The sequence below is a fragment of the Conger conger genome, chromosome 7 (assembly GCF_963514075.1).
Source record: "Conger conger chromosome 7, fConCon1.1, whole genome shotgun sequence".
Lineage (NCBI taxonomy): Eukaryota > Metazoa > Chordata > Actinopteri > Anguilliformes > Congridae > Conger > Conger conger.
The window spans coordinates 13,235,647-13,255,232 of NC_083766.1; the positions used below are offsets into that span (position 1 = coordinate 13,235,647).

Genomic DNA, 19,586 nt, shown 5'->3' on the forward strand with positions numbered 1-19,586 from the left:
TATTTGTTTGCAGTATAGTCCTTGAATACATTATGAGCCACAATGTTGGTCATATTGTGAAAAATAAAACTAAAAAATCTGTCATTTTCTATTGGGTAAATAAAATTTAATAATGAAATATTACATTAGGATTATGTGTAGTAGATCATAAGAGTTTATAAAGTATATCTAGAGTACATAAAGAGCAAATATATTTTTTACCATAAACATTTAAATACTATAGATAAATCTAATAAAAAAGAGTTTTCTGCAGTAGATCATAACAGTAAATAAAGAGCATATAAAGAAAAAACATTCAGAATTTACTAATATTTCAAATCAAATATAAAAAGAAAGTTTAGTCATAAAACCAAGGGTCGGAAACCATTGCACACTCTCACAATCATAGCAGGGATTACAATTGCCTCATTAGGCTTTACATGCCAATAACACTTTTGTTGTTTGTATCCACCATTGCACATTAACACCACAGTGATTTTTGTACTTGAAAATTGTGAATGTCCTTGAATACATTATAAGCCACAATGACCATGATCATATTGTGAGAAATAAAACAAATTTGGTATTTGGTAAATAAAATGAAATAATAAAATATTCCAGGAGAATTCATTTAAAAAAAGGTTATGTGTAGTAGATCATAAGAGTATATAATATATATATAGAGTACATAAAGAGCATATAAAAAAATGAAATATAAAAAGAAAGTTTAGTCTAATCTAATAAAACCAGGGGTCAGTGTCAAATTCTGTGGTTTTCCCTCATTCATTTTTTTATGTTTCACATCAGTTATTTTCATGTCGTTTTCTGTTCTGTGTTTCTCACCGCATCTGTTTGTCTCATCTGTTTTTATTTCTATTGTCACACCCCGTGTTGTGTTCCACTCCGTACCGCACACTCCAGCCATTTCACCTGTTTGTTATTTCCTCATTTCCATTCTCTCACCTGATTGTCATTTCCGTTTATTCGCCTGTATATGTATACATGTCGGTCTCCACAGTCACTTTGTTAGATTGTTATGTGTCATCCGCATTCATGTTTTTATTCTTTTGAATTGATCAATTTGAAATGCTTTCATTGTTTTTACATTAATTAAATAATCACTACATCAAAGTTTTACCATGGGAAATGTTGCCGACCCCTAAAGTATCTGCTGTCTGCATATAAAAAGACACTCTTTGCTTAAGGATGATGGAGAGGGATGGGTTTGTTTTTGGCTTTTTAGACAAGGCCAGGTGGTGTATCTCCTGGTGGGCAAGATATGCTGGAAACTGAGGTGGAGCATGATGTGGAGAGGCAATCTGATTCATCCGACAGAACTGGAAGAGAACTCATTGAACCATTGATGCTCATCTGCGGAATAAGGTTGTACTCTCGTACGGGACAGGCAGGCTCAGAGAAGTTGGGCTTGAATCCCTCAACAAAGTCCTTTGAGATATGGAGCCAGTCCTGCAGAACAACAGAAAAAGGATGGGGAGAGTAAGCTGTTGATCATCGTGCTGCCTTTTGCAACTATCGGTGAGTCACAGAAAGGAAATATAGAATATGTATGCAAGAGAGAAGCTGTTACCAACGTATGGAAAGCACTAAGGCGTAAAACAAAACTTGTAAGAGGTGGGTGCGTTACCTCCACGTTTCCATTATGGGTATAGAGAAGGTCATCCAGGGTCTTGCTAGGATTTGGCACTATTGGAATGAGGATGACCCTCAGCCTGGTGACAGAGGCAATTAGAGTCACTGTTCAGTTCTGATACAGCAAATAAGACAGCATACAAACCGCTCACACTGATCCTATGTGCCGAATTGAATTAAATAGATTTAGTCTAGTGCTGACCACTATCAAAGTGCAGTTGACAGAAGAACTAGGGAAAATGGATTTGATTATTATTATCACACTTTTTACATGCATTGCATGCATAAACATCATGGATAAATAATAGGAATTTACACTTTACAAATACATATTTTATCATTTAGCAAACTACAATGCAAAAAAATTGTACATTTTGGTACATTTTTAGACACTTGGATAAACTCAAAAGACATAAGACAAACATAACTTCACACATTTGTAAAGTGTTTGTAAAGAATGAATAACTATTACCTATTCAATACATGTGAAATATTAGTGTGTTGACATCACATTTGTACAAACATGTTAATTTGTACTGATTTGTATTCTGACTGGAAAATAATCTTTCTTCCGAACCGCATACCTCTCATTTTGAAATGCAAGAAGAACCACTGTGACCACCACCACACAGCCCACGATTGGTAACATATATACCAGCCAGTTCCCATAAGATGCTTCTGTGTGTGAGAGAGAGAGAGAGAGAGAGAGAGAGAGAGAGAGAGAGAGAGAGAAATTCAGAGCTGAAAAGCTGGCTAGCTCCAAGTGGCTAGCAGAAAAGCCATCACTCAATTTTGCTTTCTTTTTTGTCTTTGCTTTAGTTCATGTTAATTTGTTATTTTTGCCTGGAACCTGTGAGGGGGAAGGGTAAATACTTGATTATTTATTAAGATTTGGTTCAAGTGATTGACAGAATTGTCTTATCTTGTATAATTGAGTTGGCAAATCACTAATATTAGGCTTCCCACACCCCCAGATAAGAACAAGCGCTTAAATATGGAGCCAGATGTCCAGGGAATTCTCAACCATATTTCTGGAACAATTACATGGATTGCAACAACACCATGAATTAGACTTCTCATTAACTCCCAGGTCTATCATTACAATTACATCTTCAGGAAAATTAAGTTGACACTAGTACGTTTTCTCAGAAAGCAATGGAAACAGGTCTGAATTAAAATGGAAACAATTCTACTTAATTAATGTTTTTCCTGTGATTAGGACTGTTCTCAGTAATGTGTGCAGGTTTTGATTCCCAATAATTATCTTAGTTCAAATAGGTAATTAGTTCTACACACCAGGGCACTCAGAAATGAGACGACATTGAAAAATTACTTATCAGAACACAAGAACAGTCTTCAGCTTGATTTTATTAATTTAATTTATATTAAACGTTTGTTTGTTCTGAATTTTACCTGTTCTATTAACCTGCTTTGTTTGACCCCAGTAGACAGGTGTGCTCCAGGCACTCCAGTTGGACTGCAAACAAGAATCCATCACACGGATTCTCACTTGGAATGTGTAACGATTTACCTTTGATGGGAAGGGCAGGTTGAAAGACATGCTAGGTAATGCACCGGTCTGTAAAGATACAAAGATGATGCAAGACAGAGATTTAGAGAGGATAGTCCTGTTAGCTCATTGTAAGTGATGTTTAGACATTTTAAAATGTAAACAGGGATTGTCAGTGCCAGGTACCCAATAGTTGCAATATCAATCTATGCCATCCTGACCAACCACAGTAAATATGATTGAATTTAAGTGGCTTCAGAAAGTATTCATTACATTGCATTACATTACATTACAAGGCATTTAGCAGATGCTCTTATCCAGAGCGACGTGCAATGAAGAGATGAGTCTTCAATCTGCATTTGAAAGTGGTCAGAAACTCTGACATCCACAGGAAGGTCATTCCACCACCGTGGGGCCAGAACAGACAGCAGTCGTGACCGAGAAGTGCAGGTGCGGCGAGGGGGAAGTTCCAGGTGATGCTGCCACCACCATGCTTCACTGTAGGGATAGTATTACCCAGGTGATGAGCATCGCTTTGTGTTTGCCAGACATAGTGCTTGGAGGTCTGCCCAAAGAGTTAAATTATTCCAAGCAGACCATCATATGCCTTTTATTGAAGAGTGGCTTCCATCTAGACGCTCTACCATAAAGGCATGATTGATGGAGTGCTGCTGAGATGGTTGTCAATTCCGGCAGGTTCTTCTATCTCTGCAGAGTACTTCTGAAGTTCTGTTAGAGTGACTGTTGGGTTCTTGGTCACCAAGAACTAGGTGATTGAATTTAAGTGGCTTCAGAAAGTATTCATTACATTGCATTACATTACATTACAAGGCATTTAGCAGATGCTCTTATCCAGAGCGACGTGCAATGAAGAGATGAGTCTTCAATCTGCATTTGAAAGTGGTCAGAAACTCTGACATCCACAGGAAGGTCATTCCACCACCGTGGGGCCAGAACAGACAGCAGTCGTGACCGAGAAGTGCAGGTGCGGCGAGGGGGAAGTTCCAGGTGATGCTGCCACCACCATGCTTCACTGTAGGGATAGTATTACCCAGGTGATGAGCATCGCTTTGTGTTTGCCAGACATAGTGCTTGGAGGTCTGCCCAAAGAGTTAAATTATTCCAAGCAGACCATCATATGCCTTTTATTGAAGAGTGGCTTCCATCTAGACGCTCTACCATAAAGGCATGATTGATGGAGTGCTGCTGAGATGGTTGTCAATTCCGGCAGGTTCTTCTATCTCTGCAGAGTACTTCTGAAGTTCTGTTAGAGTGACTGTTGGGTTCTTGGTCACCAAGGCCCTTCTTTCCCGGTTACTTAGTTTGGCCGGGTGGCCAACACTAGGAAGAGTTGTGGTGATTTGAAAACTCTTCAATTTCACAATTCTGAGGCCACTGTGCTCCTGGGTACACTGAACACTTTATAATTGTATTGTGAATACTGGACAAGTGGCACTATTTAAGATCAATGGCATAATGAATTCAGCAAAGTACCAGGAAAATCCACACACAGATGGTTAACCTTTTCCAATTTGCCCCCTTGTGGTTGAGTCGTCGATGTCTGAAATTATTGTTGTGTTCCCACTTATATCATACAAAAAACTGTGAGGTAATAAAACCACAAAATGGCGATGCCAGATTGTTAAGAAGTCTCTCCACTAGCGAGAACAGCAGTTTAGATTCTTATCAGCCTCTTATTTGCAAAGCAGGGCAATAAAACTCCAGCCTCCCCCAAGCCACACTCATGGTTTACAACTAACCTTGCCACAGACTCAGATAATAAAAGGCATATTCAAACAATCCTTGATAACATTTCTCTACGTCAAGAACTCATGTTCCTATATAAGAACTATCTTCCAACTAACAAGAGAAGGTGAGTGCAAGAGTAGCTTTAGCACAATTTCCAATAAGTTAAATCCACATATTCGGAAATTGAAATTGGCTGAAAAAAACATATGTATACTATTGACATTTAATTTTATTGTCATCCACTTTTAAGAGTGGTGTGCCAAGAAATCCTGTGCACTTGAGTGTGCTGTGACAGGACAAAGGTTGGAAAATGTATAGTCTATGGTTGTGATTCCTCTCATTTCAGAACTGTCAGCAGAAGGAACTTGCTGTGCGATCCATGTCTGTTACTGCAGTTTGGGTTTATGGGCTACATGTTAAGTTTGGTTTAAATGTGCTGTCACAACAAATTCTATCCACTTGCAAAACTTATCGTCTCTGAAATGACGTCTATCCTATTTGTTTACTGCTGTGTATGTAGGCTCTGCATTGGCTAGCTAGCGATGCTTTCGTGAATATGTAGTACTTCGTATGTAATATCTCGATTATTTATATACATTAAACCACAATATAGGCTACATCTACCTAGCTAGATCCCTATAGAAAACAGCTATGGCTTATCTTCCTAGTTAGCAAGCGATCTGTCTGGCTGTCTTGCTAGCTAGGTATTTATTATTTTGCTAGCTAGGGAGCTAACTTAAAATATATCTACCTCACGTCAGATGTCCTGCTTATCTACTTCTCTAAATATATTTATTGCTGAATGGTTTTACTATCTTTATCTCTATCTCTATCTTAAACTGTAGGGAAAATGGCAATTTATATGTTTCGCTAACTTACAGACACCGGACTAAATAAATGCTTTCTGACAGAGTAATGACTAAGCGTATGCCGTTCACAAAAAGACACGCTAGCCAGTTGATGCGACAGTAGGTATCAGGGGAATGTATCTTATAGATCGCATCATAGCAACCAACAGATAAAGCTTGGCAACCACGCTGTCGACTTGACTCTAACTTACGCATGAGGGGAACGTAACCGGCAAGCGGGATATAATTTGTTGTGACAGTGCCAATGTGGTCATGTGGGAAATGTTAATACACTGCTCAAAAAAACACTTAAGGGACACATCAGATCTTGATGAACGATTGATTCAAGTTGAAAATCTTTACTGGATGTACATTGTATGATTTGTTGAGAACAAAATGACGTAACAACAGTCAAAGGAAACCAAAATCATCAACCCATTGAGGGCTGGATTCAAAATCACACCGAAAATCAAAGTAAAAAATTGAAATCACAGGCTGATCCAACTTGTGTGAATTCTATCACGGCAACTCATAATGTGACTCAGTAGTGTGTATGGCCCTCGCGTGCCTGTATGCACTCCCGACAATGTCTGGTTCCTGAGTCGGCAGATGGTGTCCTGGGGGATCTCCTCCCAGACCTGGATCAGGGCATCAGTGAGCTCCTGGACAGTCTGTGGCGGTACTTGGCAAACAAACATCTGCTAAATAATGTAATAAAATCAGCCTCTCTTCCCTTACCGTTGTGTCCTTTGCGTCAATGTCCTTCCTGTAGGATACCTCACTCTCCATACAGTGTTTTTTTGCACTAATATTCCAGTACAGCCACAGCTCAGAGCTGCCTTGCATCTTTACTGACAGGTTGTGGGGGGGCATCAGTTTCACTGGAAAGAAAACAAAGATCTGTTAGATATGCACTAAATATATGCCAGACACGCAGTTGATGGGTTTAGTCTAGGGATGGGAATCTGAGGTAATTTCCCTATTCGAATATCCTTTCTTTAATATTCAAATAACCGATAGAGGGAAATAAAATGGGATTAAGTGCCAGATTTACAGAAGGACTGTGACTGCTAAAACAGCCACAATAATGTCTGGTTCATGTTTTTACAGGCTACTGTATCCTACAATGCAACTTGTGCTTGAAACTTACAACAAGCTATTTTGTAGCTTTAAACGGGCAGACCATGTGTAAGATCAGTAATTGGCTATGGGAATATTAGTGGGGTAATAACGCTTATGATAGGACTATTTCATCAGCACAGGACTTTGGCTTTGATGATGGCGAAGCTGATAAGCTTGTCCCAATTTTCTTCACTCCCCCTTGTTTGCTTTGTTTCTCCACTCATTAGCTCCACTCATTAGCTCCACTCCTTTGCTCCACATCGTTCCGGAGAAGCAGTGTTAGTGGTGGAGTAGAGTAAAGGAGGGGGGTTAATGGGATGCACCACATGTTAGCAAGCGTGAGCACATCACACCTTGCCCAATTCGTGCTGCATTTGAAATCCCTATTTCGACAATTTAATTTGACATAATAAGGTGATCGTGTGGGCCTTTCCAATGGGAAGCTCCTACAGACTTCTGAATCTGACACCACTTGAATGCAGGGTGAGTTCGTTGTGAACCCTGAAGCAAAGAGCTTCGACTTGGGAGCTTATGACCTCAGAGCTTTCCAGTTGCTACCTCATAGCAACCGCTAGTAATAAACTTATTTGGTGGAGCCGCGGTGGCGCAACAGGCTAAGACGCAACAGAATTGCGGTTGCAGTTTGCTGCAGTTGCACACCGGGGACCGGGGTTCGATTCTCGGTCCTGCCAAAAGCCAAGTTTGGCCGGCTCACGTGGGGCAGCAATAATTGGCTCGCTGCTTCAGAGGGAGGGACTTGGCAGGGTTATTAGATCGCTGCACAATAAGCACCTCGGGCGCAACGGGCACGAGGCGAGACGGCTTGAAGAAGGCGTGTCGCTCTCATTCGGGCCGCCGAGGGATGGGGTACGGGCGGTACATTTAATACGACTACCTCCAATTGAATCAGACGAGGTACAATTGGCTACCAAATTGGGAGAAAAAGGGAAAAATCTGAAAAAAAAAAACTTATTTGGGCGTTTACTGTTGTTCAGCATTATTGTGTATTCCAACAATTGCATACAAAGGACGCCTTCGCTGGCTGGTACTTTCTAATCATGATATTAGCTGTAGCATTGGATTAGCTACCTAATTTGCAAGAAAATGTTTTGTGTTGCTTATTCCTAACTAGCTAGACATTAGACAGCCTAGCTAGGAAGCCAACTAACATATTTTCAGAACCAGGTCACTGCAAAACTGAACACAACTAATCATATTTGAATATAACATAACTTATTACATATTACATTATCTGGTAGTGTAGGCTGTGATTCTTTCCCGCTGGGATTTCTTTGTGCAATTAATGTCATCAGAAATTCATACCATTAAAACCTCTGTGTAATAAATCAGTTTATTTGGATATTTGGATGAACATAGATACTAAAAAATGATTTTACTCATACAGGTAACCTAATACTGACCCCTGCCCTGCCTGCAATGCCATGTAATGTAATGTAATGTAGAATAGCTGTGCACATCTCTAATTTAGCCGAACTAACATTTGCCACAATGTGGCATTGAACAGTGAGAAAGTGGCACCTGAAAGTGTTTCCATTTTGACTACCTGTTTCATAGAAGGATTTTAAATTGAACTGATCAAATAATTAATGTACACCTAAATATATCCTTTCTAACACAAACATCAACATGTCATCAGTGTTCCGATTGGCCCACATTCATGTAGATGACAACATAATGAAAATTAACCCACTGCATACTTTCTGGTTGTCAGTAAGGAAAATGGTAACAGGTAACTGGTAGGCCTCTCCTACCTCTATTTTGAAGGTCATGCAGAGTCTCGGAGGAACGGTTGTCAAAAGACAGGTAGGTGGAGAGTTTTTCAAACTTTTCGCCGTTGGTATAATTTAGCCTGCATCCCACGGTGTGCTCCCCCTCTTGTAGGTAAGTGGTACAATTTGACATTTCTTTCTTCTGCCTGAGGATGGATATTATATTCATAATGTAATTTTAATCCACAGAGCACACATGCATGAACACACACACATATTATCTCTCTCTCTCTCTCTCTCTCTCTCTCTCTCTCTCACTCTCTCTCTGCCTCTCCCTCTCTCTCTCTCTGTCATTTGTTAATAATCAGTAGTAAAATGTACAGGCAGGCTCTGGGACATCAAGGCCTTGGGCATGAAGTGGGCACCCTGAGAGTAATCAGCGGGACACTATACTTAGAGATGGATGCTTGCCAGCGAGGAGGGCAGTAATTGGTGGGTACATTCTAATGGGAGTGACCAAGGATCGTCAATCATTAAGTTTATTTAGAGTTTTTCTTGGTCTGTGCTTGAGAGGCTCGCCCTATGTACACTGGTAAATAAATTGTCATGGACCCACTGTGGCCTTCTCATGTCTTGGGGTTCCTGTGTCTGTTTCTGGGGAGTTGGTCACCACATCCAAGTCTAAATTCCTGGACTATGAAATGATTCAATTAATTCATTTCAGCAATTTAGTAAAGAACCACATAGGCAAACATCAAATAACATCAGAAATGAATATAATGTTATTTATAACCCATGTTGTCAAATTTGGGGTTGTAATACAAATATGATTGTTCTAGGGGTAATGACACAAAAACTTTACAAAAGCCACTGCAGAACATAAAACAAATAAATTGAGGATGTCCTAGCATCCTGAATGATAAAATGTTTTTATTGGAAGAAATAAAAAGAAGCAAAAAGAAACTTTCTTTGGTCCATTTGGACCCATGTTGTGCATTCTAGGATTAAATATACACTCAGTGAGCCCTTTATTAGGTAGACCTGTACACCAGCTTGTTAATGCAAATATTTAATCAGCCAATCCTGTGGCGGAAACTAAATGCATAAAAGCATGCAGACGTGGTCAAGAGGCTCAGCTGTTTTTCAGACCAAATGTCAGAATGGGGAAGAAATGTGATCTAAGATATTTTGACTGTGGAATGATTGTTGGTGCCAGGCAGGGTGGTCGCTTTGTTAATGAGAAGTTCAGAGGAGAATGGCCAGACTGGCCGAAGCTGGAAGGTGACAGTAATGCAAATAACCACACATTACAACAGTGGTATTCAGAAGAGCATCTCTGAACACACAACGTGTCAAACCTTGAAGTGGATAGGCTACAGCAGCAGAAGACTGAAAAAAATAGATCTCATAAAGTTCTCATTGAGTGTATATATAAACTACAGCTGTCTAACACACAAGTGAGTTAGCATTGGCATACATAGCTGTTTAAGAAACTAAGTCAGGGACAGGGGCTGGTACAGAAAGCCAGCATACACAACAGCCCTCCAGGACCAGAGTTGTATGCAGTACTTGGAGATTTCTAATAACTTACCACTTACTGTAGAAAGTATAGTTGAACTCTGGGATCCCATTTTCATTCCAGATACAGTCAATATATTTCAAGTTCATGATTGTACAGCTCACCTCTATACAGGGGAACACAAGCAAAGTGTGGCACACAATGTGATGATGAGCATCTAGCATAGATATGAAATGGCAAAAATACCAGCAGAAGTTCAGTAAGTTACAAGCAGCATATAAAAGGAAAAAATTGGATAGCGTAATTATATATTTGTCAGGCAAATGTGGCATTGAACAGAAAATAAGAGTTAATGGCAATGGATTATATCTAAAACCATTTTCATACAGTTACCATGCACAATATTTATGGTACTTTCCAGAACAGTTTCAAATGCTACGTAGACGTTAACCTTTCATTTTACCCACAACAACGTAGATGACAAAATGGCCACCACAGAAAAAAGAAAAATGACAACCGGAAAAATATAATTGAATGCTTCCTCCGTATATTTATGTCAGATTTATCCTCTTTAAAGGGATACTAGCTATAGCTTTGATGTTTCAAACCCATTTTATATTCATCAAGACTCACAGAATTGTTGGCAATGACACATTTTACACTAAAATACCTTTAGCTAATGAAAACATATTAAATACATTTTCAATTACTCTACATCACGATGAGCATATCCAGTGAACCAAATCATTGAATAAATTACATAACTGATTGGAAAGAAACTGTATACAAAAAATTGTATATGATAAAGCATACACATTTAGTCTGAAATAACAAAAGCTACATCTGACTTCCTGCTAATCTGCTGCCACAAAAAGGGCCTCGTCAAGGAAAGTGAAATGTGAGCGAGTCTCCACAATTCACATCCACAATTTATGATATAAATCAAATACAAAACCTTACTCCAGAAAACACGCCTTACAATCAGGTTCACTTATGAGTGGTGTTGAAGGGCTTCCACCCAAGATCAACGGATGTGGCAAGTGGCCATGTTACAATGTGCAAGTAAAGTAAATTAATCAAATTGATAATAAATTGGACAGTCCAAGGGTGGTACTCACTGGGGAAAGAGCAGCTTGCATATCCCAGGGAGAAGAGAACAAGGACAAATCCCACAAGCATCTTGGAGGGAGTCAGCGGACCTTTAGACGCACGAGGTAAATCAGCTCTGTCTGTATGCATCTCTTCCTTCCTGAATATTACACTTCCTGCTAAGAGAATGTCAGAAGAACCACATTTGTACTTGTATGCACCAAGATTTTATATTTACATAAAGACTGATTATATGGCTAAGCACAATTGTTCATTATTATATAATAATATTACTGTTTAAGATTTAGCATTAACAGCATACTGTATCTTTTCAACAAAAAAAAATTCAACTTCATGGTGATTACATTACATTTTTGGCATTTGGCAGAAGCGACGCGACCAAAGCAATGTACAACAAAGTGCATACCCACCACCAGGAACAAGTGCTAAGATAACAACAAAGTTAATGCTAGGGACTATTTGATAAATCTGACAATGGATTATATCAAAAAATATTTTAGCCCAATGCAATAGAATAATAAACACTTACATCAGAACAATAAACAGCTTAGATAGTCAGACGAAACTAGCTAAATTATCATCCTTAGTTACAAGTTACAAGTTACGAGACACTATTGAGAATTTAAAAACAACTAATCAGTTGGTGGGGTGGGGAGATGTGCACACTGAAGAGGTGTATCTTCAGTCTGCACTTGAAGGTGGTTCTGACCTGATGTGCAGAGAGGGGGAGTTGATGGTGATCAACTGGACCATTAAAATTAGACATTGCACAAACTGCAATCCAGGAAGTATTATTATTATGCCTATTATGCCACTGAAAGACCATATGAGTGTGTGCGTGTGTGGCAGATGTTTTAGCGTAAATTGTATCATTTGTGGAAGAGAATGACATCCTGTAATGCACCTCACACCAAGTTGAAATTTGCAGGCTGCGGTTTTCTGTTTTTCATAGCCCCAGCCCAGCACACACACAGGCCCGTACCTCTGTTACAAAACAATATATTTTTTTTAAAGGTTAAAAATAACCTTTTATTTTTAACCCTTATTACTATTAGACCACTTTCTGAATTAAGTCTTTCTCTGTCTCTCTCCCAGCAGACAGACAGCCTTTGACCTTAATGTCTCTGCTTCTCCTGGAAAGGGGTAGCTAGTACATCCCGGTCTTACAGCAAGGTTAACAAGGGGTATTCAGAAGACAAAATATGGATAAATGTTTGTGGCCAGCTTCATGTCTTTGTTTTGGTAAAGGCCCCCCTTCTGGAAAAGTGTGTATAAGAGTTTTACTGTGTCTGATTCAAATCAGAAAGCCGGTAAGCTTTCTCACTTTCAAATAAATACTCAAGTTAATTCAAATATAGCTATCGTTGTTTTTACTGGGATCTGTTTCATCAGACGATGCCCACCTGTGAAATGTGAAAAAGGGCATTTTTCCCTAACACAGGTAAAACTGTTTACACAAACTTTAGCACCATCATGTGACTGAGCTGTCACCCACAGACTTACAGGAAATACAAAAACAGATCATTAGGTGATAGATATAGGTCACGTACATGCAGCTAGTGAGATGGACTAATGATCACTATCTAATGCAAACAACAGCACATCCAACACATTCTGGCAATTTTTGCAATGCCCAAAAATACTTTTGCAATGCTCAAAAATACAAAAAAAAATAAAATAAAAACAGTATGATTACTAAGAAACTCAAAAAATATGTGAACAATATGGTACTTTATTAATGTTCCATTGGAACCAGCCAAAACCAAACATTCATTTCATTAAAGAAATTAACAAAAATGAAGGTTCCATAATTATTGGCACCCTTGGTATATACTTGGTGCATCTACCTCTGGCAAGCACGAGTATTTTCCTATAATGCTTGCCAATGTTAAGGAACACATTTGGAGGGATTTTGGACCTTCCCATTCTTGGATTTGCATTTATCATCTGCCCTCTTCAGTTCAGCCCACAGGTTTCCAATTGGATTGAGGATTGGCGCCTGTGATAGCCACTGCAGAACATAGATTTTGTTGTCACGAAACCATTTCTGTGCAGATTTTTAGGTTTGCTTTCGGTTATTGTCTTGCTGACAAGTCCACCTACAGCCACGTCTCAGCCTTGTGGTAGAAGCAAGCAGATTGTCAGGCATGTCGTGATACTTACTCAATTATACGATTGATTTTAACCAGTGCCCCTTGACGTCTGGAATTAAAACAGCCCCAAAACATCACTGACCCACCACCAAATTTTGCATCTCCTTTTCAAGACTGAATTGCAACTGACATTTAATTAGTCATAAATATGTTGTTTTGGGCACTAAATATACATTTACTGAGCACTTTATTAATAACATTTTGACTTACGCATATTACACATACTTATTTATTTTTTTTTAAATTCTAAAAACATGTTTTCACTTTGTCATTATGGGTGTAGAGTTTGGCAAATTTATCCATTTAAAATTAAATCTACAACACAATAAACTGTGCAAATAGTGTAAAGCCGTATACACCAACGTTGTATCTAATGAACTTGTTAAATTTGGTCTCATCTGACCACAGCACCTTCGTTCAATCATGTAAACCTCAATTCTAACAAAGTTGAGGCAGTGTGTACTGAAAACAGTATATAGAAAAAATATTGAATGTTTTAACTAATCAACTTTACAGTTTTTTTGTATATATACTCTCATTCTAAATTTGATGCATTCCAAAAAACTTGGGACAGGTGCATGTTTTAGATGCTTTCAGTGTTGCATCACCATTACAACTTTGAACAACATTCAGTAATTGTTTAGGAATTGGGGACACTAATTGTTGTAGTTTTGAAAGCGGAATTTTTTCCCATTCTTGTTTGATATTAGACTATAGCTGCTCAACAGTCCAGGGTCTCCTTTGTCCTATTTTACGCTTCATTATGTGCCACACATTTTCATTGGGAGACAGGTCTGGACTGACGGTGGGCCAGTCTAGCACCCGCACTCTCTGACTATGAAACCATGCAGGTGTATTGTGCAGAATGTGGCTTGGTGTTATCTTACTGAAAAATACATTGTCTAAATAGCTGCACATGCAAAATGCTCATTATATACCAAATTATGATAGCATAACATGATACCTATCAGGTGTTTTTTGAACATTCCACCACCTTCCAAGAAAGAATGTTATGCAATCAAAGGTATTTTTTATTCATTTATACATTTATTTACATTTACATTACATATACATTTTTGTCATTTGGCAGACGCTTTTTATCCAAAGCGACTTACAAATGCATAGGTTCTTCTACAAGTTAAAGCATCACATCCATAACTAGTAAAATACACATGAAGTGTTGTTCTAAACATATAGTCATCATAAGTTTTTTTTGGGTTGGGGTTAGACAAGAGAGATAGGGATATCAGAAAGGGGGGGGCGGGGGAAATCAGGAGGGAGGACTAAGGTACAGTTTGAAAAGGTGTGTTTTTAGTCTGCATCAAAATAGGGGGAGGGATTCTGCTGTCCTGAGAGTGGTAGGCAAGTCATTCCACCACTGAGGAACCAGAACGGAAAACAGGCGTGAACATGCAGCTCGACCGCCAGGTGCTCGTAGAGAGGGAACCATAAGGCGACCAGAGCTGGCAGACCGGAGTGGTCTAGCTGGGGAGTAGGGAGTGATTAAGGATTGTATGTAAGGTGGGGCAGTCCCCTTAGCAGCCTGAAAGGCCAACACTAGGGCCTTGAATCGGATGCGTGTGGCAATAGGAAGCCAGTGGAGGCCAATGAGGAGCGGGGTGACATGAGCCGACCTGGGCTGACTGGTGATCAGGCGGGCTGCAGCATTCTGGACCAGCTAGAGGGGCGTGATGGCACAAGCTGGGAGACCGTTCTAGGAGGGAGTTGCAGTAATCCAGGCGGGAAATGACGAGCACCTGAACTAGGAGCTGGGTGGCTTTCTCCGTTAGGAGATGACGGATACAGCGTATATTGTAGAGGAAGAACCTGCAGGTTCTGGCAGTGGAGGATACTTGTGGAGCCAGGGTGAGGCAGTTATCAAGAGTCACCCCAAGATTCTTTGCCGTATGGGAGGAGGAAACTACGAAGTCCTCGACAGTCAGTGAGAGGTCGATTGTCGGAGAGGACTTAGCAGGGATGTAGAGAAGCTCAGTTTTGGCAAGGTTAAGCTTCAGGTGGTGGGAAATCATCCATGCAGAGATATCAGCCAAGCAGGCAGAGATCTGTGTGGTGACCTGGGTATCGGGGGGGAAGGAAATAAAGAGTTGGGTGTCATCGGCGTAAGAGTGGTAAGAAAAGTCATGGGAAGAGATAACAGAACCAAGAGACATAGTGTATAGCGAGAAGAGGAGAGGACCAAGAACTGAGCCGTGCGGGACTCTAGTTTGTAGGGGGTGAGGGTCAGAGACTGAGCCACTCCAAGTCACCTGGTAGGAACGACCAGAGAGGTAGGAGGAAAACCAAGCAGGTTGACTGTATCGAAGGAGGCCGACAGGTCGAGGATTGTAGAAGGGGAGAGGGGATGGGGTCAAGAGGACACGTGGTCAGGCAGTGGGATGTAAGGAGTTTCAAAGAGTCTGAGTCAGAGAGGGGAGAAAAGGAGGCTAGGGAGTTGGGGAAGGTAGGAGGGTCAGCAGAGGGAGAGGGTGGGGAGAAGGAATTTTGAATGGCATCAACCTTTTCAAAGAAGGAGACAAAGTCATCAGGTGTGATTGATGAGGGAGGTGGGGGGGGGGGGGGGATGCGGGCCAGAATAGAGGAGAAGGTTGAAAACAGTTTGTGAGGTTGAAAACAGTTTGCTTTATTTTTATCTACCCCCACACACACACACACTTACTCTTAGACTCTCCTGCCCTTTCTCTCTCCATCTTGTCCTACCTTATGGATGATCTTGTGCTGCTGCATGCACTGCTGTCTCACTCTGTCCACTTCTTGCCTATTGATCTCATTCTCCCTGCAGGGCATGGATGAGTGAAAGTATGATCACGTGGTGTGGTTTCAGCTTTCTGCTTCAGCACAACAGACTCAAGCACACATGCCAAAGTTAGCACTTTCAACCAAAGGCAGAAAAACCACATCCTCTTCTCATAACAGTTTAAAGTGCCGCACAATCATGCTCTAAGTTAAACTCAAATTCTAGCAGGACCTATGACACTTCTGTAACTCCATCACCCCATACTCGGCTCACTAAAGCCTGCCATGTTGCATGCAAGAAATACATGTGTACAGAGGGAGGGAACAATAGTGCAAGCAGAAAGCAAACCATTGGCTCTTCCACTCATGTTTAGTTTTCTCCTTCATCTTTCTCCAGATTACCTCCAGCCGGGCCATTTCGGCTGGAAGGGTGGGTGCTGGAAATCCACATCAGCCATTGTACAGTTGACTGTCCCACTGGCTGACACCCCACGTTTGATTGTGGTTGGTAAGTATGTGATTTTGAATATGAATAAAATATGGGCAGCTACACTCTTTGTTAAACCCAATTAAATTAGTTAACTGGAACTTCACATCAGATTAATTTGTACCATACCGGGCAAAAAAACAAAAGCTCCCAAACACTAAGGTAGTTCATTATTGTTCTGTTCAACATTTTCAGCCCACCTTGCATTTTTGCATTCCGTTTAACTAGAACGAGTTTAAAAAGCAGATGTGATCCAACTTATTTGTCAACAATACGGAACAATATAAACATAATTTTTTTAAATGGTTTTGACTGTTATATATATCCTGTAGTGTTATAGTACAACTATTGTATTGTCTCATAGAAACAATACTACTGGTCAAACATGTTCTTATTCATATTATCACTCAAATTTGTAGTAATTGATTTGCCACACGTTTTCATACAAACATAATCAATCAGAAGAGACTGATTGCATAATTTTTGCCATTTCTATTAACTGCTGTGTTTTAATCTGGAATCATTTTTTCAGGTCCAATGACACAGACAAAGCAATGGATGATAACTGTTTGGGAAAAAAGCCCTTTTTTTCACAGGTGAGCATCGTCTGATGAAACAGATCCCAGTAAAAATAACGATAGCTATACCTGAGTTTAACTTTTGTATTTATTTGCAAAGAAACACAGAAAGTGAGAAAGCTTACCAGCTTTCTGATTTGAATCAGACATAGTAAGACACTTATACACACTTTTCCACACTGAGAGTTCCAAGCTGGCCACAAACATTTATCAGTATTTTGTCTTCTGAATGCCCCTTGTTGACCTTGAATGTTGTAGCTGAGAAGCAGAGACATTAAGGTCAAAGGCTGTCTGTCTGCTGGGAGAGAGACAGAAAGACTCCTAGTAAGCACTTAATTCAGAAAGTGGTCTAAAAGTAATAAGGATTATCACTAAAAGGTTATTTGTAATCATGTGATTGTCTTTATGTTAACACACATTGTCAATTAAGAATCAATTAAGAAAATGACCCTTACATTAGCATAGAAAAAAAAGGTGCTGTGTGAAGGAACATCCTTTGTGCTTGGGCTTGCTGTAGTCTTCTCCTCCTAATACAATTTCAACCTTCTGTATCAACATGATGCAGCATGCACACTGGAATTCATTCAGAGGTAGGAGCTTTTTCACACATACTGTACCACACAGCTTGACTTGATTTACTTTTTTTCCACACATCGCCATTGTCCAATAACCTAGTGATAACCACTGGTACCTCTGACTCAAGAACATTACTGCTGCCTCGACACACACACACACACACACACACTATCTTACCCAGCCACTCATTCAAACATGCATTCACTTATTTACTCACTCACTGACTCAATGACTAAAGCCCCAGTGTTTTTTCTTATTGAAACTGTTTTACATTGCCAAGTTTTACGTTGTTGTACAGTTGCATAATTGTTTTGTGTTCACTTTGCTGTAATACAGTCAAGCAAACTGTTCTGCAGCAGGTTACTTAAAAGCAGTTAGTTTGCTGCTTCTTTGTCACAAAAACAAAACTGTCACAGTGAGTTACCAAATATTGTATGCACTGTCATTTAAATAAAAAAATGTCAATCTTTCAAAGAATGAAATAAAGAAAAGAAAAGTAAACAGTCAGGGAGTAAAGGTTTATTCAGGTCTAGTTTTGCTTGTGTTACACTGTATATTAAATAAGTATATAAGTATATATATTAAGTATATTAAACTGTCCCATTAAATGAACAGGATCTGTTTTGCTGTTCGTTTCTGTACTTGAGATTGATGTTTGTCTTTCTGCTTTGCTTTGGGAAAGAAGTGGACAAATTGTTTGTATGTAATCAATTCTTTTGTTTGATTGATTTTCATTTTATTTTCATATCAAATTTACACACAATTGATGTCCATATTTTGTGAATAAACTCACATTTTCACTACATGTAGCAGTTTCTTCTATCATGGAATACTGTATTGCATTGTCTTTTGGCCTTTGCTGTTCAAAACAGAAGTGCATACAATACTACCACCAACTGCAAAGTCGGAGGAAGCTCTGTGTAGCCCTCAGAATCTGTGAATGCTACACTTCAGAATAAGTTATTTGGAAAAAGAAATAGAACGTCCTACATACCACCATACAGTACCAAAAGGAGGCCCATGGATAACAAGGGGTTTAGTTGGGAGCCCATGATGTTAAAAGAGTATAGAGTAAATCAACCTTTTACATTCAAGAAATGGCTTTACAGCAACATGCATCAGTGATGTACAAGACTAAGCTACACAAAGTTGTAGGCTACGTGTACACTAGACCACTAGGGGCATGTCTGCATGAAGATCCAAGCAGAAAGACATCTGAAATGAATCCTTCAAAATGTAGCATCAGAACTGCCATTCTGTATGAACAAAGCAATGTTGTACAAATCCCTAGTTTTTCAACCTTTTTGGAACTTTGTTATTATTTGTCTTATTTCATAACTGTTCAGAAAGCAACCCTATAGGTTCCTTAATGAACCTTTAAGTTAATTTAAGAACCCTTCCTCTGTCACCAGTTTATATTTGTACCATTGTAAGTTTGAAAATGATCCCCTCTCCTAAGCATCCTAGGGTTGCCTGAAGAGCCTAGGGTTGCCTGAAGAGCACCTCAAGGGGTTCCGCCGGTGTGGCAAATTTAGGAACCCCTGAAAGTTCCTCCAGGAACTTTGAATTTGAGTAATTTAAACGTATTACACATATGGTAAGACACCAATCTTGAAATGTAATGTACTGTAAAAACTATAAGGACATAAGTGTGGTATGAATTTCTCAACTCTTCCACAAACACATATAATTATGTATATGCTTGTGAAAGTAAGTCACATATAACAGGTTATGTCTTTGTACACAATGTCTCTGACCTCCCAAGTTTAAATGGCTAAAATAAATAGTGTAGTATGCTTGTGTTTGTGATTGAGGCTTGTG

General features: G+C 39.5%; 1 protein-coding gene across 1 annotated transcript; it reads right to left on the reverse strand.

Annotated features, from left to right (window-relative positions):
• Window positions 1–84: 84 nt before the first annotated feature.
• Window positions 85–11,375, reverse strand: LOC133134087 (cytokine receptor common subunit gamma-like). Its single transcript, XM_061250501.1, has 8 exons — window positions 11,226–11,375; window positions 10,180–10,273; window positions 8,631–8,794; window positions 6,475–6,617; window positions 3,043–3,208; window positions 2,214–2,307; window positions 1,625–1,709; window positions 85–1,446 (listed from the first exon to the last, which is right to left on the reverse strand). The coding sequence occupies exons 1-8, from the start codon at window positions 11,344–11,346 to the stop codon at window positions 1,219–1,221; spliced, it is 1,095 nt and encodes a 364-aa protein (XP_061106485.1). The 5' UTR covers window positions 11,347–11,375; the 3' UTR covers window positions 85–1,218.
• Between the last annotated feature and the right edge of the window lie 8,211 nt (window positions 11,376–19,586).

Excerpts from the sequence above, each read along its gene's own strand:
- LOC133134087 (XM_061250501.1), bottom strand. The coding sequence starts at position 11,346 with ATGCATACAGACAGAGCTGATTTACCTCGTGCGTCTAAAGGTCCGCTG. Across the intron at positions 3,209-6,474 it reads TTGACGCAAAGGACACAACG|ACCGGTGCATTACCTAGCAT; the intron begins GTAAGGGAAGAG and ends GTATCTTTACAG. Across the intron at positions 2,308-3,042 it reads AAAGCAGGTTAATAGAACAG|AAGCATCTTATGGGAACTGG; the intron begins GTAAAATTCAGA and ends TCTCACACACAG.